The sequence below is a fragment of the Lonchura striata genome, chromosome 11, assembly GCF_046129695.1.
Source record: "Lonchura striata isolate bLonStr1 chromosome 11, bLonStr1.mat, whole genome shotgun sequence".
NCBI lineage: Eukaryota > Metazoa > Chordata > Aves > Passeriformes > Estrildidae > Lonchura > Lonchura striata.
Genome location: NC_134613.1, coordinates 7,574,760 through 7,599,486, shown reverse-complemented (window position 1 = coordinate 7,599,486; position 24,727 = coordinate 7,574,760). Strand labels below are relative to the sequence as shown.

General features: G+C 56.4%; 1 protein-coding gene across 2 annotated transcripts; it reads right to left on the bottom strand.

Moving 5' to 3' along the window:
- Positions 1 to 860: 860 nt before the first annotated feature.
- RBPMS2 (RNA binding protein, mRNA processing factor 2) lies at positions 861 to 24,248 on the bottom strand. 2 transcript variants are annotated; one of them, XM_021554166.2, is made up of 7 exons: positions 24,117 to 24,248; positions 12,441 to 12,518; positions 11,761 to 11,799; positions 11,212 to 11,274; positions 10,214 to 10,364; positions 9,439 to 9,587; positions 861 to 923 (listed from the first exon to the last, which is right to left on the bottom strand). In XM_021554166.2, exons 1-7 carry the CDS (start codon positions 24,174 to 24,176, stop codon positions 861 to 863), a joined length of 603 nt encoding a protein of 200 aa, XP_021409841.1. In that variant the 5' UTR covers positions 24,177 to 24,248. The 2 variants fall into 2 exon arrangements, with proteins under 2 accessions (XP_021409841.1, XP_077641930.1); XM_077785804.1 differs by lacking the exon at positions 24,117 to 24,248 and adding an exon at positions 20,420 to 20,524.
- Between the last annotated feature and the right edge of the window lie 479 nt (positions 24,249 to 24,727).

Genomic DNA, 24,727 nt, shown 5'->3' with positions numbered 1-24,727 from the left:
TACTTTAAAAAAAAAAAAAAAAAAAAAAAAAAAAAAAAAGCATTTTTCAAATTTTTCTGGTCATCCTGGGGAGGGGAGGGTGGAGGTGGGAGAAGGGGTGAGACAAGGACAGTTAGTATTTCTCAAAGCCAAGTCTTCACCGAAGCAAGAGGAAAACCTTGATGGATCAATCTGTTGGGCCAAGACCTGTTGCTAACGGTTACACAAACGCTAGAACAAACAAACTTACACTCACACAGACACAAGTTAAGTGTTTTAATTCATGCCAGAAAACATGCAAAACCCATTTTGCCTTTCGATTCCTTCAGCCGAGCTGCCCCCGGGGCAGGGGGGCCTGGGGAAGCCCAGGACCTCGCCCCCAGCTGGGTTTCAGTGCAGCCAGACGGCAAAGCTCAGGCAGGGAGGAGGTCCCGGGGCTGGCTTGAGGGAGGGACGGAGGGATGCACGGAGAGAGGGATGGAGGCAGCGCACAGCCCCTGCCTGGGGCCACCGTGGCTTCACAGTCCGGGCAAAGCGGTGCTGCAGCCCCGGGGGCAGCGCGGTGTCCTCTGGCCACATACCGAACGCAGAGGGGTCGGAGCCATCGTCCCCGGCACATCCCTCGGCGGGGGCAGGGAGAGGAACGCGAGCCGAGGAGAGAGACCCTGCGGGACGGGAGCGCCGTGAGCGGGGCCAGCTGCACCGCCGGCCTCGGGGTGGCCCACAGCCTCCTCCCCTCCAGGAAACCCAACCACTCCCTTGGGTGGGCGTGTGGGGCTCAGCCCGAGCTGCCATCCCTCCTCCCACCAAGAGTCCAAGGAGCCCAAGGAAGAGCAAGGCAAAGACCTGACTCCAAGAGTAATTAATTACTTACTAATGAACTAACAAAACTGACGAGACTTCCATCCTTGCTGGGTAGCTTCAGAGGGAGGATACCAGCGCATCTGGAAAAGAAAGGCATGGCAGAGGATGATCCATGATCCAGGATCACCTCAGCCAGAGTACAAACCTTCAGCTCCTTCAAGCCACGTGCAAGGTCCGTGGAGCAGAGATGTTTCCAGCATGGGAGGTTCCAGGGTGAGCTCCAAATACTGCTTGAATTGCCCTACCCGCAGCCAGCCAAAGGAGGCATCTCAAGACCACACATTAAAACCAGACAACCTCTACAGGACGTGTACGGGGTGGGGTGGGGGGGAAGAAGTGGCTCATCCACTACAACAGACACCCATGGAGTTTTCCAAGCCCCAACCCTGCCACCAGGAGTGGCTCCAGGCAAACCACACCAAGGGAAGAACTTGGAAGAGCTGCAAACCAGCAAGACTTGGAGGCTTCCCTGGCAGGTGCTTGCTGCCACATCTATTTCTCAGACCTGCTCCTTGCCAAGGAAAGGGCTGGATAGGGACCTAACAAGCAAAACAAGGGACAGTAACTGAACAGACACTTTCCAGCCCCTTAGGAGACACAGTGAGCTGGCAACATCCAGCCCCACAGCCTCAGACATTCAGATGATCCCATCTGATCAGCAGGGCCAGTGTGTCCAGCTGGGCTGCATCAGCAGCTCCGTGCCTGACAGCAGCAGGAGACAAGCCCATGCCACTTGACTGAGCAAGGATCCAGCAGCTGGAGCTGCAACTGGAACTTGGTCCTGCTGCTGGAGCATGGCAGCCACCCCCACTCCTCCCTCCCCAGCTGCCTGGAGAGAAGCACAGCCTCAGCACATTCAGGGTTCTGGGAACCAGCACAAGGATGGGCTTGGCTCTAAGATGGGGAGAAAAGTGACAGAAACCCCCTGGAGCCCCATGTGAGCCATTCCCCTCGTCCTATTCATCCTGGCACAGCTGCCTCCTCACCCAAATAAGCCTGGCTAGATGCTCCTCTCCCAAGGATGTGCAGAGATGTGCAGCAAACTGCCACAACCTTGGCACTGCTGCCTGCAGCAGCCAAGTTCTGCCCCCACAGCCATGAGGGCTGCAGTGCCAGGAACTGCAGCCACATGAGCTATGGGCCTTGATTCCTTCTCCAGAGATGGCTCCTAAATGAGCCCTGCCAGTGAGCAGAAGCTCTGTCCTCACAGGAGCCACTTATCAGCTCAGAACAAGGCCAGTTTGAACAAGACTTGAACAACCTGGTCTTGTGGAAGATGTCCCTGCACGTGGCATGGGGGTGGAATGGGATCAGTTTAAGGTCCCTTCCAACTTGAACCATTGCACGGTTCCATAATCTGCTGGACTCTTGCCAGACACCTTCACAAGGCCAGTGGATGCCACTAAATCAGCTCCCAGCTGGCCCCATACCTCACTTCATGGCACAGCACCCCAGTCAGTCCAGCCATGGAAATCAAGGCATGGATGTTACCAAGACTCTCCTCCCCAGTGAGGGGTCCCACCTAGTGCCGGCACCAAAGTGCCACACCGAGCATTTTCACTTCTCCTTTAGCCTGGGAGAGGGACCTTTGCTGCCCAGTCAGGGCCACCTCACTGTGCACAGACACCACTCAGGAAGGCTTGGCAGGGGCAGCAGCATCACTGACAACTCACAGGGCCACCACAGCAGCTGCCAGAGCAAGGACAGGGGTTCCTTGTCCCCTGTCACCAGGAGGTGCTTGCTCAGCAGAGCCACATCTCTGCAGCCGTCCTCCCTGGCCAGTGTCTCCCACTCCACACCCCTCCCCTCGACAGCTGGAAGCAGTTTCCTCCTGCCCAGCAGTAACAGGAAACTCCCCCTTCATTCACAGGGCTCTAAGTGCTCAACCCTGAGAGCTGCCCCACGCACACGCAGCCAAGCAGCACAGCCAGGCCATCCATGAGCCAGTACAGCCCAGCCTGGTGGCCCTCCATCCTGGCCTCACAGCCACCTGCAGAGCCTCAGCACCTCCACTTTGAACAGAAGTCCTGGTTTTCTCTTAAAACAGGCACTGTTCATAGCTCTGGTGCTAATAAACCATCACTGCAATGGACCACCCCTCCTTGTCTTCCTCCTGCAGGTCTACAATGCTCACACACCCAACCCACCCAGCCTGACCCACTGTGGCCCCACAGGCCACCAGCCCAGCCCTGCATTCAGAGGGGTCCAGCCTGGAGCCCCGCAGGAGCTGCTGTGACAATCCTGGGTACAATCCAAGTCTCTGACATGCTGGCAGGATGAGGGAATGACCTGCCAGGTCTTAGATTAAGGGCTTGATGGGACCAGGCAGGAAGTAGTAGGAGGGAGGTTCCCAAAGCCAGCAGAAAGCACTGGAAGCTGTGGATCAGAGGCAGCAGCTAGCCAAGAGGACACTCTCCAGGCACCAGGCAAGGCTGTTTTCTCTTCACACCCCTCAGAATACTACATCTGTCAAGGAGGAAGCTGAGAACTAATGGAGATGTTCATCACTGGGTGAGGAACGCAGAGCAAGAGAGGCTTTTACTGGAAGAGACACAGTTGTTTCTGGAGAAGCATTAGCTCACAATTGGAAAGGAGTCTGGTCACACCACCGACACATCTCCTGTTTGCAGGGATGAGGCAGCCACTGCTGGCCAACTGCAGCAGCCTCGTGCTGCTGCCTTCAACATCTCTCCCAGAAAACAGCTGGAGAGGAGAAATGTGTGCCTCTGCCTGCCACCTCCCCGAGGCCAGGAGCCTCTTCCTTTCCACAGCATAACACCAGAAGCTGCCTAAAAATCACAATGAAATTATAAACAGGGCAGAGATACAGCCCATGAGAGCTTCACTCTCCTTGTCAAAACCTCCTTTGTCTCTTCCAATTGCCCTCAGAATTTAAGCATCCAGTTGTCCACCATCCTGAAGGGAGAGCAAATCCTTCAAAAGAGGGCAAGTGAGGACCAAGTACACAGGTCCCTCCTCAGAGCACCTTTGACTTGGAGGACCTGCCTTTCCTCCTTAGTTACCTCTAGGTCTGCAGCCAGCCCCAGCATCTCAGAGCTCCCATCCACCTCTACAGCTGGAGCGGTCCCCAGAGACCAGAAAGGCTCATGGTGCAGGCAGGCACAAAGCACTCCCTGTGCTCCTGGGAGCTGGTAGGATCCAGCTAACACATCCAAGAGCTGCATCTTGCTGCCAAGCTGCCGAAGTGCAGAGCAGCATCCTCGCTGGTGCTGCTGAGATCCTCAGCCTGGCAAGCCACGAGCACCCGGCAGGCAGCACTGCGGGTCACTGGGTGTGAGCCCTGGGCAGCCCCGCTGGTGGCTGGCGAGAGCTGCTCTGCTCCCCCTGGAAATGTGACTCAGGGAGGCAAGGACAGGCAGCACAGGCAGCACCTCGCCCACTGCTGTGTGCTGGACACGCGCCCAGCCCAGCAGCGGGCACTGCGCCCTGGTCACCGGCTCGACAGCCTCTCGGGGGCTGCTGTGGGGGCACGATGAGGTGTGGGAACAGAGCAGCTCAGCCCACCACCAGGAAAAGCAGATGCAGTGGGATCGAGCCCGTGCATCTCCCCGAGCAGCTCTGGCGAGGGAGAGCTGGAGGATCAGCACATCATCCCACACCAGGGCAAGGAGCATGTGGGACAAGGCAGGCACTGATCCCTCCTCCTGCTTAGGAACGTTCTAAAAGGTGTGCATCCATCCATCAGCCCAACACCTGGTACCCCTACAGCTCAGGGAGACACACCCCTCTGAGACTGCAGCAAACAAGCATTTCCCTTTTCACAGCAAGTTGTGTTGCTTTCTTTGGTGTTGAACCAGCCAGGGAGAGCCACTGTTGGCCACAAGCCTCTTCTGATGGCCCAGCAGTCTCACCACTTACCAAGGACAGCTGCTTAGGAGCATCCTCTGCTTGGAGGATGCTCAGAGCACCTCCTGCCTGCTTTTCCCTGGCTAGGAGGGAACTGCTGGCTTGGAGCTGCTTGGCCAGCTATGCCACCACTATGTCATTGGCATTTAGAAAGTTGCCACAACCATGAATGTCTTGAACAAGAGACTTCATATCTCTGAGAAGCATGGAGCTTGCCCAGAGAGAAATAATCCTGGGAAGTCCCTCCATGACAGCACCAAGAGGCAACAAGATATTAGGAACAGAAACTTCATCCTGTTTCCAGTCTAGGGTGGGTCTGTCAGCTTAGCTGCAAGGGAAAGGGGGTTTGGGACTGACCTCTGCTTTCATCAATGGGATCAGCCTCAACCCAGTGCCAGGGAAGTCCCAAGGTCCTTCCAGGCTTTTGCACAACCACACAGCCATGATCCAGGACTGCTCCCTCCACCCACCACTCACTTGGATGGGTCCCAGAACCAGAGACCCTCCTCTGCCATCTCCTCAAGGTCTCCAGGGGATGCTTCAAGGGAACCTTGGGCAGCCTACCCCCAAAAAGACTGGCCTCTCTATGCCCTTAGGCTTTGACCTGGCTGGCTGCCCTGGAAACACCTACCAGGGTCTCCAGGCACCCAACACATCAGCTGTGTCCCCAGCAACACCACGTGGCCATGTTTGTATGAGCCAATCCTGCATCCAGCCCCGCTTCCTACGCCAAGTCCTGCTGAGAGCAGAGTCCTGCCCTCATGGGTGCTGCCACAGCTGGAAGCATCTCTGCAAGAGTTCTAGAAGCGTGGACAGCCCTGGCATCCCCTGCAGTCCACTCAAAGCCTGGTTTAGAGGCATCCCAAAAACAGTGGCTCCACCTCAGAGACACAATGCAGCCCAACTCCATCCTACCAGCAATGGATGGACCTGTCTAGCAGGACCAGGCAGAACAAGACAAGCTGTATCATTGTCTCTATGCCTGTGTCAAGCTCTTCCCATCTTCCCAGGAGGGGAAATTATAACTCTGCACATCTCTGCACCTCACAGTTTTCTAAGGGCAAAGGCAGACCTGGACCCTCATCTTTGGTGGCTTCTTATCATCACTTCCACAGAGAGAGGAAAAGGTCTGCTCAGAACCACTGCAGGGAGAACTGAACCAGGGCTCATTTCCTTCAGTCAAACATCAACCATCCCCCTGCCAACCAGTCCCAGGCCCTTCCCTCTGCCCAAGATCCCAATCTCCTAAACCACACACCCCTCTCTCCCAAGGCTGCCGATTCCTTCCATTACAGCTCACACAACCTGTGTCCTGCCTGTGATTTCAGGTTGCAAGAGAGAAGTCAAGCTCCAGGTAGGAACTGGCTCTGTTTCCATTACCAGAGAGGAAAGCAGTGAGATTAGACCCATGATTAAGGGCAGGGTCTGTCCCGGTATGCGATTCTGGAACAAAGTGACCGGCAAGTGCTGTTGTCTAAGGTGCCCACTAAAATTTAGTCGTGTGCTATCACTACCACATCACTCACCTCCCCCACCGTGTGCCAGGAGTGAGGTCAGGGTGTATTTCTGGTTGCCCTCGAAGGGTCGAGGTTGGGGAGAAACCAGGTTTCTTTCAGGCCGAGTGACAGGGTGGTCTCTGCCCCAGCTCAACCGGGCTGCTCCCCTCCCACTGGCAGGGCCTGGCCGAGCCTGGCTCAGCTGGGAGGAGCTGATGTAAGATGGTGCCATGCTGTGTGCGCCATGTCATGTGCTGCCAAGTTGGAGATGTGGGTTAGAAAGAAGGCCTGGCATCTCATTCCCCAGGCTCTGGTGGGTGGGTAGCGTGAGGCCCATGCACTGGGTTGCCAAGGAGATACGGGCTACAGAGATGGGCAGAAGCTTGCAAATCCCACAGTGCACCTTGGAGGAGAGATGGTTACCTTACCAGTCTTTCCAGATGTGGCTGCCATCATGCTTAACACTTCTAGGAATGGAGCTGTAGTACAGCCACTCCACTAGCTGCAATAAGGCATCACTAGGGCGTCCCATCTCCAGGGACAGCTCTGAGCTTCGGGGCTAGCCTGCGCTGGCATCATGGCTGGAGTTCACTAGGGACATCAAAGGAGGGATTTGAGAGAGGGTGGGAGGGAGGGAAGGCAGCTGGGACAATCTTCAAGTCAGCAGAGTCCCCGGTGGGGCAGGGTCAGGCTACAGTCACAGCTGCAGCAGCCTGGTGCCTGCCCGGAGCATGGCCAAGGCATGGACGTGCCAGGAGCAGCAGCCATCGGCTGGGAGTGGCTTACCAAGGGTTCCCGAGGCCAGGCCAGCCTCTCACCACCTCCTGCCCCTCATCCCTCCTGCCAGCCTTCTGGGCAGCTCGTCAGGAGGCCAGGCCAGGCCAGCTCCTCTCCCCATTGCTGAACTCAGCTCTGCAAGGTGAGCCCTTTGGCTTTAAATCTCTTGTGACAAGATCTTGGTTTAGCTACGTCCTCCAACTTCTTGCCTGCCTCAAGGCTGGTGACTGTGGAGCTGCTACAGCTCTGGCCATCCCCATGGATGCGCTCCAGCCAACACCAGTCCAGCACGAGGAAGAAATGTGACTGTTCTGGGGAATAAACCATAAGCCCACCACATAAGTGAGCCAGCCCCTCCCAGTGAGGGCAGAGGGCTCAGCACACAGGGACTAAGGGCACAGCTTTTAGCCCAGTTTGTGAGCAAAATCTCCCTGTTGTGCTCCACCCTCAGCTCTGCAAGGGACAGGGCTCCAGCCCAGAGCTGCCAACACGAGTAATGTTTAACCCCACTACATTTTATTGGTAACCTATCCTGTGCCAGGACATGCCCCTGCAGGGTCAGCACCGGCTCAGCACAGCCAGGAGCAGCTGGGACTGCCTGGCAGCCTCTTTGGAAAAGAGCTGGGTCCAGCCACAGCCTGGAGGGGCTGCACTGCTCCCTAAGGCTTAGAGCTCATCACCACCCATGGAGCCCTCGGGCATGGAGCCCTCTACCTACACAGGGAGCTCCTCAGGGTCTTATGATGAGACCAGACAACCTCTTTGGAAACCAGTAACTCACTAGCTGGAGGGTAGCAACTAAAGAGGGAGAATATGTAGCTGGAGGCCTCCTTAATATCCTCCACTCTACAAGAGCAGAACTTTCTCCCCCACTTTACACCATAAAGTTTTGGTGTCTAACCCTCATACTCAGGGTCCCTATACAGTCACCAGTGACCACCCTGGAAGAAACTGCAGTAAAGGTTTCACCTCCTTCAACCACCTCAGACAGGCTAGAGGGGTTGATTTTTCCTGGTCCTCCCTTCCGGGGACAATTCAACCTTGACCACCAGCCTACACACACGAGGGGCAGGAAGACAGTTCTCTCCTGGGCCACTGAGGAGCACAGCACAGCCCTGTAGTTGTGGGCACCACCACCAACTTCTGGAAAACACCAGCAAGCACAACCTTCCCAGTGAAGAAGCAGCCTGGCTCGGGAGGTCCTTGGAAGAACATTCCAGTGCTTTTCCTGGTCCTGTCCTGAACCCTGATGTAGTTTTCCCTAACCCCCAGAGCTTCAGCCCAACAACAGCTCACCTGTAGAAGGGCAGGAGCAGGAGAGAGGGGCAGGACAGAGGACAGGAGTTGGCATCCACTCCACATGGCATTTGGGAAGCAAGCTTGGCTTGAAGCTGGGCAGTTACCATCACAAAGCTTGCAGGAAGCAACAGGATGCCCAAGGGCCAACATAGCTCACTGCCAGCCAGGACAGCAAGGTGAGAGGACACAGCTCCTCTTCCTCTCCATTTAAGCAGGGAAGAGTAGGAGCCAATGCCCTGCCTGGCAGGGCAGAGAGCAGAGGTTAAGCCCCAACACTCAGTCCCACTGCCGCAGTCTCCCATGGCACCACTCCGGGAGCAGACACAGAAGCAGGCAGAGCACAGCTGGCTGGTCACACTGAGCAGGGCAGGGACAGGGGTTCCAGCTTCTCATGGACAATTGCTTCAAACTAAGCACCTTAACTTGGAATTAGGACACTGCTGCTCTGTTTTGACTTTCCCTTTGCATGTTCACGGCTTCAAAGTTTATGTGGTCTCTGTACATTAAAGCATCCGTGTCAGACCAGTACAGGCATCCCTACATCTTCAGCTGTCAGCAAGCAAACCTGGGGACACCAGGCAGCTGGTTGCGCCACCATCTGCTCTTCCAGAGGCTCATGCATGGAATGACTCTCCTCACTAGCCTGTACCGAGGGCGGCTAACACCCTGTTCCATCACAATTCCTCACTCTGGCAAGGCTCTAGTCATTCATCTCCTGCAGGACACCCTCCTCCAGCTTTGGAAGTGTTTGAGTCATTAGGCCCATGGGGTCCCAGCTGAGCCCCTCAGGTTGGCACAGAGCTAAGCCCGTTGCTTTCACTGTGACTTGAGATGACATTTCATAGCTATGTTACGTGCAGGAAGTGTTTCCTGCCAGCAGTCCCTCAGTGTAGTTCTCTGGCCATGGGGAGCAACAGAACCAGCCAGAAATCGAGCCCTGCCTTCCTCCCACCCGCCCGCCCCTTGCGGGAAAGCAGGGTCAGCAATGATCACCCGGCTCCGCACAGACCGAGGGCTGGTCGGGGGCTGGCTCGGGGCCGGGCGCCGCTGCCCTGCGGCCGGAGCAGCTGTGCCCAGGGGGCAGAGGCCAGGGCGGAGCCGGCCGAGCGGAGCCCGCCGAAGGAGCGGGGCCAGCAGCGCCCGGCGCGGGACTCACCTGAGCGTGCAGAGCGGCGGCCGCGGCGGCAGCCGCCGGGTACGTGAAGGCGGCGTGGGGGATGGCAGGGGTCAGCTCCGTGGTGTACAGCGGGTAGGGAGCCCACGCCTCCGGGGACGCTGGGATGAGAGCCGCTCCAGTCAGGTCATCTAGACGGGAGGAGGAGACAAGGGGACAGTCCCAGCACCGGCCCCGGCAGCCTGCTCTGGGGACAGACTCCGGATTCCTCCCCCCAGGCTAAAGCTTTGCACTGCCACCTTGATGAGGTATAAAACCTGCGTGCACAGCTGCTCCTCCAGCCTCCCAGCCTCGACAGGAGAACCCAGGAATGTGTTGCACTACAGCCTCACATGGGCTTTAGACAGACTGGTCCACACAGGCAGCAGAGGGGCGGTGCCACAGGATGCAGGACAGGGGGCTCAGAGCCACATTGCAGGTCACCCCATAAGCCTCAGCAGGGCTTCTCAGCCCACCAGGCTACACAGAGGGTGATGGCACAGGACTCATCCCTTATGCTTCACATTTAGGGATGCTTTAAAAGATTTATAGTATCACTTGAGCTACCAAATCCAACTTTCATGTCTCAACAGTTCTATGTTGGCCAGATGCCTGTTATTCTCCTGTGGCTCCAGCATCCTCCTGGCCTCCCTGCCCCAGGCAGATTTCAAGCAGAGCAGAGGTGGGTCTGGGTTCCTTTCCACTGTGGTAACACTCACAGAGTTGGGCATCTCTCAGGTTGGAGCCATGACCTCCAAGCCCCTCCCAGCATACTCACAGGGGTCCCGTGCAATGAAATGTGCACCCAGGGCAGGGTGGATGTTGGTGGGGTTCGGGGTGGCCATCAGCTTGCTCTTGGCCATCTTTGTGTTGGCTTTAGCAAATTCTAACCGCAAGGTCTGGGGGTTCTCAGGGTCGAAGCGGATGCCCTGTCACAGGAGAGAGCACAGGGGTTTCTCAGAGGTGAAGCTCCAGTCCAAGCACAGGCTGTGGTTATTCATGGAGCAAAGCCCAGCTGAGGAACCAAGGCCACCACACTGCTGTCACATGCCCAGATTTTTGTCACCTCACTGCAACACTCAAGTTCCCACGTGCTTTTATTTTTACATTTAGCTGGCCAGGACTAATGTTAGACCCAGGATCACCATTTCCAACATGAGGGACACAGTTTTGCTTCTTATGTGCATTTCACCAACCACTACAGCAGGGATGGCTACCAGCACGGCTCAGGAAAGACCTGTCTGCTGAAGCTGGGGTAACTGTCTGTACTGGAGTAGGAATAACCCCCATCTGTGTGGGAGCTCCCATCTGTGGTGCCACTATACCTTCTGCCAGCCTGAGCAGAGGCACTACAGAGGTCAAAAAGCCCAAGGCAAGGTCTACCACACAGCAGAACCATGTCTTGCTGACCAGATCCCACCAACAGTCCTGCAGGATGGGGATCATTTTGGGTGTTTTTCCATGCTGATCATCCTCAAGATATTTTCTTGAGTCACAGCAGGTCCCCACAGCCTCAGAGGCCCTCAGAGCTGTCTTCCAGTGGTCAAAAATTATGTAGAGACAGCTTGCATCTATTTGCCCAGGCTGATGTCATCCTTGAACAGTTCTCCTGCTTCTCTGGTGGGATGCTGCAGGATCATTTCACTTCCATAGTCCAGGACACAGCTGGTAGACAACCCTGCCCTGTCTCTGCCCTTAGCTCTGGGTCCAGCATGGCAAGTGGCAAGTGGCAGGTGGCCCCCAGCCCCTTCAGCCCCCAGCACTTTTGGTACTCACATTCAAGGCATTCTTCGCTGCTTCAGCGCCAGCCCGGCTGTCAAAGGTCACAAAACCCACTGGCTAAAAGAAACAACACCAACTTCAGTTTGGAAGCTTCTTCCAGCTCCTCAGGCTGCCTTGCCACCCCCTCTGCCCCAGACAACCAGCAGAAGAGACCATCCTAAGCTGCATAGGGGCTTCAAGCAGAGCTTGGGTCTTTGGCTCAAGATTCCTGCTCTGCACCTGCTTCCAGCACAAATGTTTTGGCATTCTTACGTGTGGGGACACCGCTCTCCCTGACAAGCCCCCAGCATGGCTACCCCTGCCTTGATCAGCTGGGAGTGGGGAAGGCTGATGCCAGCACAAGGTTTGAGGCTGAAGCCTCGGGTCTCACCCAGGGCAGCAGAAGACATGGAGACATTCAGAACATGCTGGGTCAGTAGAACCCCTCTGTGCAGCTGGTGTTGGCCCAGACAGTGCCAGCGAAATGAGATCTTTCCCCTCTCCCCTCCTGGCATGTCAAGTTTGCTAGCAAAAGCCAAAAACACACAGGCTGGAAGGAGGTACCTGCTTTGAAGTCAGCTTGATCAGTGACCCCTCATAACCCTGCAGGAGAGAAGAAAGCAAGTCAGTGTCAGGCTCCTGAAGAGGCTGTGCTACAACCAAGACACAACACAACAGCTCCAGGAGCTCCTGTAGCACCAAGCCCTCCACAGGGCAGCAGCCACAGTAGAAACAGGGACAATAACACTTCTTTTCCACCAGTAGAGAAGACTGGGGCAGAGCAGGTATTTTAGCTCTTCCATTCTGACCTTTTGGGAAGGAATTCTATTTTCTGGCTCTTCATCCAGGTACAAGGATGAGCACCCTGCCCTGGCTAGTGCCTAGAGAGAGCAGAGCACCCTCTGTGCTAGGGCAGTGCAGACAAGGGAACCCCACTTCCCCTGAGACAGCCTAGGTGGTTATTAGAGAAGAATGGAGAGTCTGGGGGATGAGGACACATCCTCAAGGAAGGGCTGGTCCAGCTGAGCAGCAGGGCTGACCAAGCAGGTTTTATCAAGCCTAGAGACAGCACAATTCCAATGGCAGGCTCCAGCTGGAGGTTCCCAGCTGAGCACAAGTCACAGGATCCCATGCTGGCTTCAGGTTCCTATGTCATCCCTACTTCCCCTGACAGACCTTTGGTGCCAGGTCACCCACAAAACAGCATCTTTCCCTCCAAAAACCAGATCTGGAGACCTTCTTACCTTGAATGGCCGGAAGAGAAGGTAGAGCTCTCTGGGTTTGATATCCACAGGAAGGCCACTGACAAACAGCGTCCGTACCTAGGGGAGAGGCCAGCCAGCTGTACTGAAAGGAGGTGTTTGGTGCCCAAGCAGGAGCACAGAGCACAGCTCAGAAGATTAAGTGCACTAAGAACAGGACACCTTGCATCAAAAGTCCACTAGCCCTTCCCTGCATTAGGGGAGCGTTGTCCAGGATACAACACACCTAGCCCTTTGACCACCACCTCAAAGAATTGATGCCTTTACAAAAATTCAGTCCCTGGCATCATGGCCTGCGTTGATGAGGGCACAGACACCAGCCCCACAGCCTGACAGGACCTTGATGACGACCTGAACGGGAAAAGGTCACAGACTGCCACAAGAACTACATCTGATGCATCCCAGAGGTCCAAAGGGACCAGTATAAACCCCAGTTCTCTCCAGACCTTTCTACAGATCACATAATAGATCTCCTCTCCTCAACCTATCCTGGCACTTTAATTCCATCACCAATTCAAAGATAGTCCTCCATTTTGATAAACACCTCACTGCCCCACTCATCATTTTTGACTTCAACCGTCCCAGAACATCACTGCAGGAAGATTTCTGGGTTCATCCCAGTTTCTTCCCCAGCACACCTCAGACTCTTCAGAAGTTGCTCCCAAACCCACTCTCAGAGCAGCTATTCTGTTGTGCCCAGTCAAGAGCTGTTGTGCTGGGCCGAACCCTGTAGGCATCTGCTCTTCCCAGGCTGTTCAAGTCATGGACCAAGTCCAAACACACTCATGTCAAAGCAAAAAACACCATGCCAGGGGAAGACTTAAATAGATAATCCATTAAAATTATAGATAATAGTTCACTTGAATAACCAGGAAGAAGAAAGTGCTGAAGGCTCATGGCCTGGAAGACCTCTGCTCAACAGTCAGACTCATCATGAGCACCTTCTCCCTGCACACTGGCTGGCAGACTATTTCCATAGGAAGTAGCAGGATGAAGCTGCAGAGGCTTCTTGTAAATCAGCACAGAGCTGGAAAGGGAAGTTATGCACAACCAAAGCCATGAAGACTCTTGTCATTATTGACAAGGAGCAGGAGCCAGAGCTCATCTCCTGGCCTGCTTCCAGCACAGAGTGACCCCATTAAGTTTGCAGGCCAGAAGGTCTCTGCTCCCTTTTTTGTTTTGCTCAGCCATTTCCCCTTCTCCAGACAGAGTGGGCTATATCCAAAACCATTTTTCCTACCAAACTAAGCAGCATATGCTTGCCTTGCTCCTGGGCTGGAGGCAGACCTGGAAACACAGGAGCCTCTGCCTCTGTAATTCTCTGGAGGCAGCCAGATAGAGACTCCACCACACAAGGAAGTTTCTCTTACAGATGAAATCTCACCTCCTGTGCCCAGGACAGTCCTGCCAAGGCAGAAAAACGCCCTTCCCAGGATAAAGTCCCTCTGAATGAACAGTGATTGTGAAAAGCTTGGGGTGTTCCCACTCTCTTGTGCATGCTGAGACTTAGGGCTGCCCCTGTCCCCCATTAGACTAGTGTGAGGAGCTCTGGCCCAACACAGCTCAGGAGTAGAACCAGAGCACCCTTCCCATCCCCTCCCTGGCCCTTCAATGTGCATGGCTCTACCACACACTTTTGCTTTGCCCTGCCTTGGGAAGCAGGATGCCATGTGGAGCACTCCAGGAATATTTTGCAAGCCCAGGCTCGGTCTGACAGGCTCCCCAACCATCCCACCCCACATGTGACTCTTTAAGGCACCACTCCAAGGCCACCCCATGCCTGGACAGAGGGGACAATGCCACTGTTTCTCAGCTTGCTGGCTGCCTCAAAGAGCTCAGCGCTTGCACTTCAGCATGAGCTCCACAGAGCGCTCGCAGCGTGTTCCCAGAAGACCCGCGGCCATCTCTTGCAGGGGAGAACTGCACACACACATGTGCCTCAGCCATGTGAAAGCATCGTCCCTTTTCAATATTTCAGGATCCAAGTGCGCTCAGCCCCCAGAATGGATTTTTCTTCCGAGCAGATAGAAATCTGCATCCCTGTTGGGTCTGTAAATGGCCCCGTGATGCGTCACTTGGTAAGTCCTTGCGACAGGCGTGACAGGATGGAAGATGTGTGGTGGCTCAGGGAATGGGGAGCCAGAGCTGGAGTCCTCACATCAGCCTGAGCAGAGCAAGGCAGGTGCCCAGGAAAGCTCTTTGTCAGAGGTAACAGGCTCCCAGTGCCAGCCCCATAAGTTGCTGCCAAGGACGGGAGCAAGAAATCTTCTCTCGCTGGCCAGAAGTTTCCCTTGGCCTCCAAGTCCTGTTTGTCACCACCCACAGCACTGAAAAGGCTTTGGAAAGCCAAGCCACAGCACCCAGCAAGGGCCACCACTGCTCCAAAGCCTGGGCAATTCCAACCTCTCCAAAGAGGGTCTCAAGACAAGCTAAGGAAGTCCCTGCCCAGAACAGCTTGTTGGAAATGACAAGACCAAGCAGTTGGTTTTACAAGATCTCTGCAATTCAACAGATCCATAAGTGATCTAGAGAAGGGTAAGGAAAGAGGGAGACCAAGTTATTCAGTGAAAGGAGGGTGAGGCTGGTGAGAGACCTGAGCAATATTTTCACGGCACAGAGTGAACTAAACCAGAGGGAGCTCACTGCCAACACCAGGCGTAAAGCAACGGAGATTTAGGTTATCCCACAGGAGAAAAGCAGGAGGCTCACCAATCTGAGCCTCTTGTGCACTGTGGGCAACCTGGTCCAGCCTCTTCCCCTGCTCCCAAAATAGAGGAAGTTGTAGATGAAAGCAAGAGGGTCTAGACAAGCATCTTCCAGTGGATTAACCAAACTGGGACTCTCCAGTCAGCCCAAGTCCTGCAGGCTTTGAGAGCCCAGTGGTACCACACAGGGCTGACAAATCCAGGCATCCAGCCCTCACACTCAACATGCCACAACAGGATAACTTCTGCTAAAATATGCCCTACTTCAAGTCCACACCACCAAACACCAAATCCAGCTTCCCCACAGTGCATCTGGAAAAGGCACAAGACAAAAAACACCAACCCAAGCAAAAATACCATCAAAAATATCCATCTATGGCTGGGTCAAGAACAGCCTGGGCCAAACTACATGTCCAGACATCCAGCAGGAGCAGGAATACCATGTTCTTCTGCTCATTCTTAGGTTCTGATGCCAGGTAAAAGCAGTCACATCCCACCCAGGACTGATCTGAACTGGACACATGGGCATGGGGGAAGCAGGGCAGGGAACAGCTCCCACCTAGGATAGCCTGGGAGTGTCACACAGCTGCAGGCCCTGCAGAAAACATTCTCCCTTCCCCATCCCTGCCCCTCTGGGGATGTCCCCAGTCCAAACACCTGACAGAGATGGAGGAGAGCCATGGAAAACAGGATTCATGCCAGAAGGGACAAGACCATCTAGGCCATCTCTTAGAAAGGGAGGATCCCAGCACAGCTTCCCACGCAGGGGGAGGAGGGACACGGACAAACCATTTAGCACTTGAATTCTCAGCGTCAGTCCTTGCACAGCTGTATCTCCCCAAAGAGACACACACCTTGGGCCAGCACAGCCAGGAGTTTTGCACCAAGAGAGCCAAGCTGCAGCACCTGCCTTGTGCTACCACAGCCCCAGTGCTGCCAGGGGACCAGCACAGCTCCCACTGCTCCTGGCCACAGCTGCTTTGGAGTAAGAGCTCTCAAAACTGCAGCCCAAAAAAGGTCAAGTTACGTCAGAAGTGTCTGATGCAAGGGCACAGGTACCCACCCCCTGAGGCTGCAGTGACTGGGGTTTTTTTTTTTTACAAGACTGCTCTGAATCCCCCTCCTGGAGCCAGCAAGGCTGATCCTCCCCTTTGGAGAGATCAGCCCTTTAACTACATCACCCACAGCACAGCTTGGGTTACCCCATCCCCTGGTCCTGGATCCGTACTTCCAGCACCTACAGCACACAAGTCTTGACCAGCAGTGCCTCAGAGACACCTGAGCACGGGTACAGCAGGAACGTGCTCCAATGCCACCCCCACATTGCGCCGTTGGACATTCCCCCTCTCCAGGAAGCCACCCCAGTCCCATGCCAGCTTTTCCTAGAAACGAGCCATTTCCCACTAGTTCACACCAATATGTCCACAGAGCCTTCTCCCTGTGCCACCAGCCCCACGCCATCCTGCTGAGGACAGGGACAAGCTCTGCCACAGCATCCCAAAGGCACTTTGCACTCCTGACAGCCACTCTGTGGTGCCAAGAGCTCAGGGATACGGGCCACAGCTTTTCCCGTTGGAGAGCATCTCAGTGGGTGCCTCTCCGGTATCCGGGGTCAGCAGCGGGGCCGCAGGGGGACACAGAGCCCCGGTCCTGGCCGCTGCGATGCAGCCAGGGCCACTTGACGCGAGGGCGCTGGAATGCGGCTGGCTGCCCCGGAGCCGGGACTTATAAGGCACGGGAGCGGGATGGAGCGGCGAGCTTGCACAACAGGGCTGCGGGGAGGGAACACACGGAGCCCCGTGGCGGGGATGAAAAATGCGACAGGAGCCTCCTCTCGGTGTCTCGCACGGGCTGCAGAGTCCTGCTACTGCAACCCGGGGCTGCTTTGGACCTCGGCACAAAGTCCCAGGAACCGCAAGGGAGGAGAAAACTGGGAGAGATGGATGTGTGGTCTGTACGGCAGGCAAGCAGGGCAGCCTCCACACCACGGGGCAAGAATCCCGAGAGAAGGGGCTTGCAACTGGCTGCTTCACTGCTCCATGCCTCAGTTTCCCCTCCAACACTCAGAAGAGAAGTGGCAAAAGCCGGGGGCTGCTGCCCTTGCAGCCCTAGCAGAGCTGCGGTGTCCTCAGGCAGGATCGCACTGAGCCCCGGCAAAGGATCCGGCCAGGAGCCGCTCCAACCAGGAAGCCCAGAGCCTCCCACCCACTGGAGAGATGTTCACCCATGCCCAGAGGGGAAAGAGGGCCTTGAGCCTCCCCTGGCACTTGAAGCAAGGCAGGCTTCAGGCATTTCCCTCCGAAAATAGCCTTTTGCACAACAGGCACGAGAGAACCAACATCCTGCTGGCCCAGAGGGAAGAAGGCTGACCACAAACCAGCCCAAGTGCACCAGCATTTTGTCCCCAAGGCTGTGGTGTTCCACACTGCTCATAGCCAGAGAAGCCTCTCCCCAGCACTGCTCTTCCCCCACATCAGGCAGGGGATGTCAGTGGGGCTCAGCCTGTGGTCAGGGGAGGAAGACACTCCAACAAGGGGGAAGCAGGGAGAGGCACCAGCCCCACTCCGGGAGAGCAGGAAGCACATGGGAGCTGATAAGTCCAGGCACAACAGGACAGCACCCAAGAATAGATCTTGGGCCTGGCAGAGGAAGCACAGCTGGAGTGGCTTTGCCATGGATGCTTGCTCCTGCTATCAAGTCCCATCACCTCTGTCTCTGCAGCCTTTCACAAAAAGAACAGCACCCAGATGGGTTTGGGCCACAAGAGGGGCCCAAAGCTGATGAAACATTTGGAAAGGTAGCCCCACAATCACCAAGAGATTACTGTCCAACAGGGCAGCTCCCCAGCACAGAGAGGGGCTGGCTGAGCACACTCAGGTTGCCTTCATCACCTTTCACCTTGCCAAGAGGTTCACTAAGCCAGAGGGGACTGGTATGAGTGCCACAGCCAACTGCTGAAGGACACTCACAACCATGCTGGCCTTACCCAGCCACCACACTAAGCCCCGGGCTCCAGACACCCTCACCTGCCACTCTCTGGTGCTGGGGACCTGCAGACACCCATCATCATCAGCTGGAGCCACAGACTTCACTTGTTATGGACCAGCTTTTCCTGCCCACACCCAGGCACCTGCTCTCCAGACAGGAGACAGCGGTGAAAGGGGCTCCTCCCCATGGTAGAGACTGGCAGGAGACATGGGTCTGGAAGCAGGACCCTCACAAGAAACATTCTCACCTCAGATCTTTCGTTGAGTACATCTGTATCTGCTTCACCCCACCACACACAATGATTCCTGGGCCCTTTTCAGTCCCATGCCCCCCAGACACATCCAGAGACAGAGGAATCTCTCCTCAAATCAACCCAATTTGGGGCAGCACACCAATGGCCATGCCCCAGCCCCATGCACCATCTCAGGTCCTTCCACAGCCCAACAAGCAAGTACTCCATAAAATTCAGGCGATGGAGAGCTGAAAGCTCACAGCAGCTCTTTGCTGTGGACAGCAGTTATTGGAGTGTCACCCCCAACACAGAGAGACCTTTGGGGACATCGGGAGGATGACAAGCACCCACAGGACTAAGCCAGCACTGCATCAGTGCAGCTCTTAGCAAGACAGCACCACTAGACAGAAGGGAAGGGCTGTGCCACCAAAATATGGACCAAAAGTGCCATCCTGAACCCACAATATGTCCTCTGGCTGCACTGTCCCAGTGCATGGATCATGCTGCACTTCAGCCCATTGCTACAGGTGGCCCAGGGCAGTTACACATCGAGGGAGACACAGGCCTCCTGTCCCTGGAAGGCATCCCCAGGCCAGCAGCTTCTGACACCACAACCAACCCCACAGCAATGCAAGGACCTGTCACCACCTGCGGCACAGGAGGGCAGGCACCACCCCACACTGGGAGGTCAAACGTTTCCACAGCTTCTCCTGGGCTGTGCAGCAGAGCTGGAGAACCTCCACAAGGCTAAGACCACCCACTGGGCTCTCAGGTTTCCAGCCACCTCAGCACACCATGACCCTACGGGGAAGTGGCCAGAGCATCCTTGCCAAGCCCGTAGCACCACTTCTGCCGTGCCAAGAGCAGGGCCACCTGGTGCCACTACTTCCTCCTCATCAGATGTGCTGCCTGGCTCAGGATCACACCTCAGCATGGGCCAGGTTCAGCAGCTCCAGTGTTGAGCTGTTCCCCACTGCCCTTCACAGGGCCAGGCACACAGGAGGAACTCTGTTTCCACTATCCCACTAGGTGCAGGAAGATGCTGAGTATTGCAGCGAGGTCTAACCACCTCATTTCTACAGTCATGCCACAGTGAAGCTTCAAGCTGAAGCCTTTATTTCAGAGCTCCAGAACAGCAGCAGCATTGCTCTGCAATCCAAGCAGCAAAGTCTCTGTGATTTGGCATGGCCAAGACCAGCAAACTCAAAGGATCTTTCACTCCACAACCTTCCATATTAGCTCCAGCAAGAGTCTTGAATTCCTACAGTGCCAGATCCTCAAGCAGAGCTATGAGGAAGGACAACAAAGCCTGAACTACTCTTAGCTACCTCCCAGACATCTCAAAGGGCATCCTTCCTGCTTTGGTGAGGGCAGAGACCTAGAAAGGGAACCATTGAGTTTGGCCCTTCCTAACTTCCACAGGCACCACCAAAAAATCCATTAATACTGAGGCTAAGGAGGGAAAGTCCTGCTCAGCAGCTCCTCAGATTAGCCAAAGAGGAAGACTCATTTCTGAAGCTGGGTCTCATTTAATAGCCCAGCTGGCAGGCGAAAGAAATTACCCCATCACAGGGACTGGTTGAGTTGGGATGTTGACACTCAGACTCACATCTAAGAAATTTAGATTTGAAACAAAGTGTGAGAAAGGAGAAAAAAGCTCCTTCAGAGGGTATTCACAGGCACCAGAACACAAGGAGATAATGGGGAGATTCCCACATCCCTCCTCCTGTCAGAGCAACTCAGTGCTCAACTCAAGACCAAGAGGATGTCTGGGAACACATCAGTTCCCAGAACCCCTGTGTGCGTGGTGACTCCAGGGTGTCTGCTCAGCCAACAATCTGTCACTGACAGAAAGCTGCAACTAACACTTAGGGGACTTTTAGGATGCATGAAAACAGCTCTGAGGCACCATCCTCCTTCAGCCAGGCCAAGTGCAAGAGGATTAGCGAGTGGTGACTGTAACTACTACAGCTTCATGTTCCTCAGAGTGAAGAGCAGCATCAGAGGAGACATTTGACTCCAGAACTCACACTAACCTTATTTGTTTGCAGCTGTAGAGCTGGAATCCACACATGCACGAGGTATCTAGGTCCACTCAAGCAGAGATTACAGAAGTCAAGAGATGCCTGGCACCGGTCCATGAAGTGCTACAGACATCCAGCACATAACACAGCCCACTCACCAGCAGCATTCCCAGGCAGTTCCGGCAGCCCTGGAGTGCAGCAGCTAAGGAAAAAGGGATGTAGGACTTGCTACTGAGGAGGTTGTCTGGAAACCAAGTCTTCTGCCTCTCCAACACAGAGTTTTCTAACCCACAGCCTTCCATGGACCAACAGGGAAGACCACAGAATTACATAATGATTTGGTTCAAAAGGGACCTTAAAGACCATCCCATTCCATCCCTTACCATGGGCAGGGACACCTTCCACTAGACCAGGTTGCTCCAACCCCCATCCCACTTGGCCTTGAACACTTCCAGGGATGGGGCAGCCACAGCTGCTCTGGGCAACCTGTGTTAGGGCTTCACCCTATCACATGGAAGTATTTCTTTCTAAGATTATCCTCTCTGGCAGAGCTTAGCCAGGTCCTCTGGGCTCTCCCAGCACAACTTCTCATTTAACGCCTTCAGCAGTCTGGGATCCCGAAGCTCTACCTCAAGAGCAGCAGCCACCAGCCATGGAGCTGCAAAGAGGCCCTTCAGACCAGCCAAGAGGACACACAGGATAACCACAGGCTTCAGCTGCCAGTTTGAGCACCTACCCAGCCAGCTCCAGATTCCTCCTGCTCCCAGTAGATCTACAACTTCCCGGTGCCCTCTCAGGAGAGCAAGAACTAATTTCTAGAGTAGAACCAACATGTCTGCATCAGGCACTCCAGAGAGCAGGGTGAACACACAGGGTTTTATTGCTATGCAGCCATGGACACAACACCCAGTGTCCATGGGAAGCATGAGAGCTCCTCCAGCTGCTGGAAAAAGCTCTGCCTGCCATAGGGGTGGGAGTGCAGCACCTAGGCAGCTGCCTGTCCCACACTACCCTTCAGGACTGCCAGGAAAGATGCAGCCACGTAGATTGGTGGCTGCCTGGAAAATTAAACAGAAGATAGCAGCAAGTGGGGAGGGATCGCGTTTGGGGAGGTGTCTGGTGAGGAACAGCAGGGACTGACATTAGGCCCTGTTTGTTTAACATTCCCGTTAACGACCTCGAGAGGAGCGAGAGGCATTCCTGTCCTCCGCATGTCACCAGCCAGGAAGCGGCTGCGAGATCCAGGGGCTCACAGATAAGATAAAGGGAAAGGCTGAATTTGGGAGCTTCGCCCCGCTGTATCTGGGGCACACGGCGCCCTTCTGCGAACGCTTGGGAGGCAGTGAAGGAGGGGCATGGTGGGGGGAGTGGGGGGTGGAGGAGTGTCCGCAGCGCCAGGATCTGGCAGTGTTATCCATGCAGTGTGGGAAAATATTCCAGCACACCCTCCTGCATATGTTGGGACTGAAGAATTCCACTTTGCACCGAATGTATTTATCGCTCTGTATCAAGGGGAGCTTCTGGGCAAGAATGGGGGCCTCCAGACCATGCTGGGATCAAGAATACAAGGTCACTCCTTATGCCTCCACTAGCTTCTACAGTGAGGAACAGCTCCTGGTTAGCCAGGAGGTACTGGAAAAACAAGAATTCAGACTAGGCTCAGGGTAGCCACCATGGAGCCCAAATCGTGCTCACCATTCACAGCATTATTCCTGTTGGATTCTGTCAGATAAAGGACTTTCCAACAGCAATCCCACCAGGGACTGGGACATTAACCCCCCTAACCCCCCACCAGTCCCAGCCTAACCCAGGTGGCAAGTCTCTTGCTGCAGCCGTGGGTGCAGGGTGACAGACACACCCAGCGGGGCCACAGACCATCTAACAGGGTAGACAGACCATGCCCCTCCCCACGTGCTCCTGGAGGCTGCACACTGGACAGCAGGAGCCCCTTCTGTCCAACCCCTGCACGCTCCCCAGGGATGCCATCTTTAACTCCATTTTCCAGCCATCAAGCTCCACTCCTGAGAGGACCAGCCTCTCCAGAGGGTGAGGATTTCCTGAAACACTCCAGCACCCGCTCTGCCAAATGATCACCTGGCAGTGGGGAACAGATCAGCTCTTCCCAGCACCAGAAGCTCACCTGACCACAACCTGTGAGGCACCAGCCCAGATGGAGCAACATTACTGGGATGGGATGCACCAAGTGGCACCAACCTTGGGGAGCTTTGCAGGCCAGTGAATAACTGGATTGAGGAGCCGCATAGAATCTTCAGCACATGCATGCAGAGCCCGTGAAGCCCCAGGTACCAAACCTCCCTCCACTGGGAACAGCACAGGGCCCCAGGTGCTCAGGCTCTCAGCCCACCCACACCAGTGCCACCCGGTGACGCTGGGACATCCCACCCGCAGCAGCCACATCCCATTGCATCAGCGCATCACCTATGCCCTGCTCCATGCTGCGGACAGAATGGCTACAGCCACCCCCTGCCAATCCATTCCACCCCATTACTCGGTCTCCCTCGCCGGGGCTGAAGCCCAGGGGACGCGACAGCCCCAGGTCAGCTGCGCACAGGGCCTGTGCTGCCCGGTGGGTGGTGGAGCAAGCCAGGCGCCATGTTGCGGCGGCGAGAGCGCACGGAGGACAGCAAGGGGAGGGGACTGAGCACCTCCCCAGTCCTGAGGGCCAGGCACGGAGGACTGCAGCAAAACGTTTCCGAGGCCAGGCATATTCCAGAGCCCTCTCCAAGATGGAGGGTAGCTAGTAACCCACTATGGCAATACCTGCTCCAGGGGTGCAGTAATGACATCAGCCAATGGCTCCAACAGCCAAAGTGCAAATATGGAGGGCTGCAAGCTCGAGGATGTGGCTACAGACAACCAACCCTTACTAGCATTCCCAGCCCTGAATCCAGCAGCACCAGGCTCTGGTTTGCAATGGCATCTGGAGGAAGGGGCTGCCAGCAGGTCAGCTCAGTCCTCCAGCCCCAGCCAGGCTGCCAGCACACACGGAGCAGGGCAGAGGCTCCTCCACTATTGTCCAAGGGTCTCCATTGCCGCCCACATGGGCGGAACGGTGCTGGACCCAGGAGCCGTCCAGCTACAGGGACGTGGCAGCAGGACACCATGCCCATGGGCAGCGGCTGCGCTGGATTGAACAGGGACCTGCCAGCGCTCTGCCCTACAGGGCTACAGGGACACCGGGCTGAGCAGGGGACTCGCCCTGCCCAGCCCCAGCCGCTCCTAGGGGCGAGCCGGGGACTCCAGCACCAGCTCGCCAACACCTCCGTACTCTGGCTGCCACAGCCTGGCCCCCGCTTCTCAGCCCGCAGCAGCCCGAGCACCTGGGCTCCGGTTCCCCGACGACCCGGGGATCCAGCCCTGATATCGGGTTCACTATTCCCCAAAAGAGGCGCTACACTCCTTCCCGGCTTCCCCGACGCCGCGGTGCCGCCTCCGCGGTCCCCGATACCGCTCTGCTCCGTCCCCAGTACCCCCGCCCCGGCTCCCCGACGGCCCTGCGCTCCACCCGCCGTCCCCCGGCACCCTGGCGTTCCATCCCCGCCGCCCCGTCCCTGGTCCCGCCGCCGCTCCCCGTTTTCCGCCGCGACCCAGGCGCAGCCCCGTCCCCGATCCCCAGGCACTTCGGTGTCCCAGTGCCGCCGCTCGCAGCCCTCCGCCGCCCCATCTCCCACCCCAGCCCGGCGCCCACCTCCTCCTCGACGGTGCCGCCGCCGTTGGTGTGCTCGGTGTCCTTGTTGAGGTTGCTCATGGTGGGGTGCCGGGGCGGGGGGTGGTGCCGGCTGCTCCGGAGCTCCGCGGGGCCGAGCCGGGTGCCGGTGTGGTGCTGGTGCGCGGGGGCGGTGCGGGGCGGTGCGGGGCGGTGCGGGGCTGCCCTCGCGGCTCACATACGGCGTCCCGGGACGGCGCCGCTGTTAAGGGCCGGGCCGGGCCGGGCGGAGCGGGGCCGAGCGGAGCGCAACGAGCCGCAGCTGCGGGGCCGACGCGCCCCAGCCCCAGCCGCCGCTCCCGGTGCCGCCACCGCGCACCGAGCAGCGGGGCCGGGACCCGCCCGCCTGCCCCGCCCGGGGCCGCCCCCGGCCGCCGCCGCCAATCCCGGCCCGGCCCGGCCCCCCGGGACCGCGGGGAGGTTTTTTGTTGTTGTTGGGCTAAAGTTATTTTAATTTTTTTTCCCCCTCCTTTCCACGAAAAACTTTGTCAACTTTGATGAACTTTCGGGTTTCGACTTTCTTAAAGGGCCCGCCGGGCTCCGCTCTCGCGGCGGGACCGTGCCGTTCCTTCCGCGCATCCCCGGGGCGGGGA

Coding starts and splice junctions, on each gene's coding strand:
- RBPMS2 (XM_077785804.1), bottom strand. CDS start 20,524: ATGGACCGGTGCCAGGCATCTCTTGACTTCTGTAATCTCTGCTTGAGT. Junction 12,519..20,419: donor TACAGCTGCAAACAAATAAG/GTTAGTGTGAGT, acceptor CCTCTCCCCTAG/GTACGGACGCTGTTTGTCAG. Junction 11,800..12,440: donor TTCTCTTCCGGCCATTCAAG/GTAAGAAGGTCT, acceptor TCTCTCCTGCAG/GGTTATGAGGGGTCACTGAT.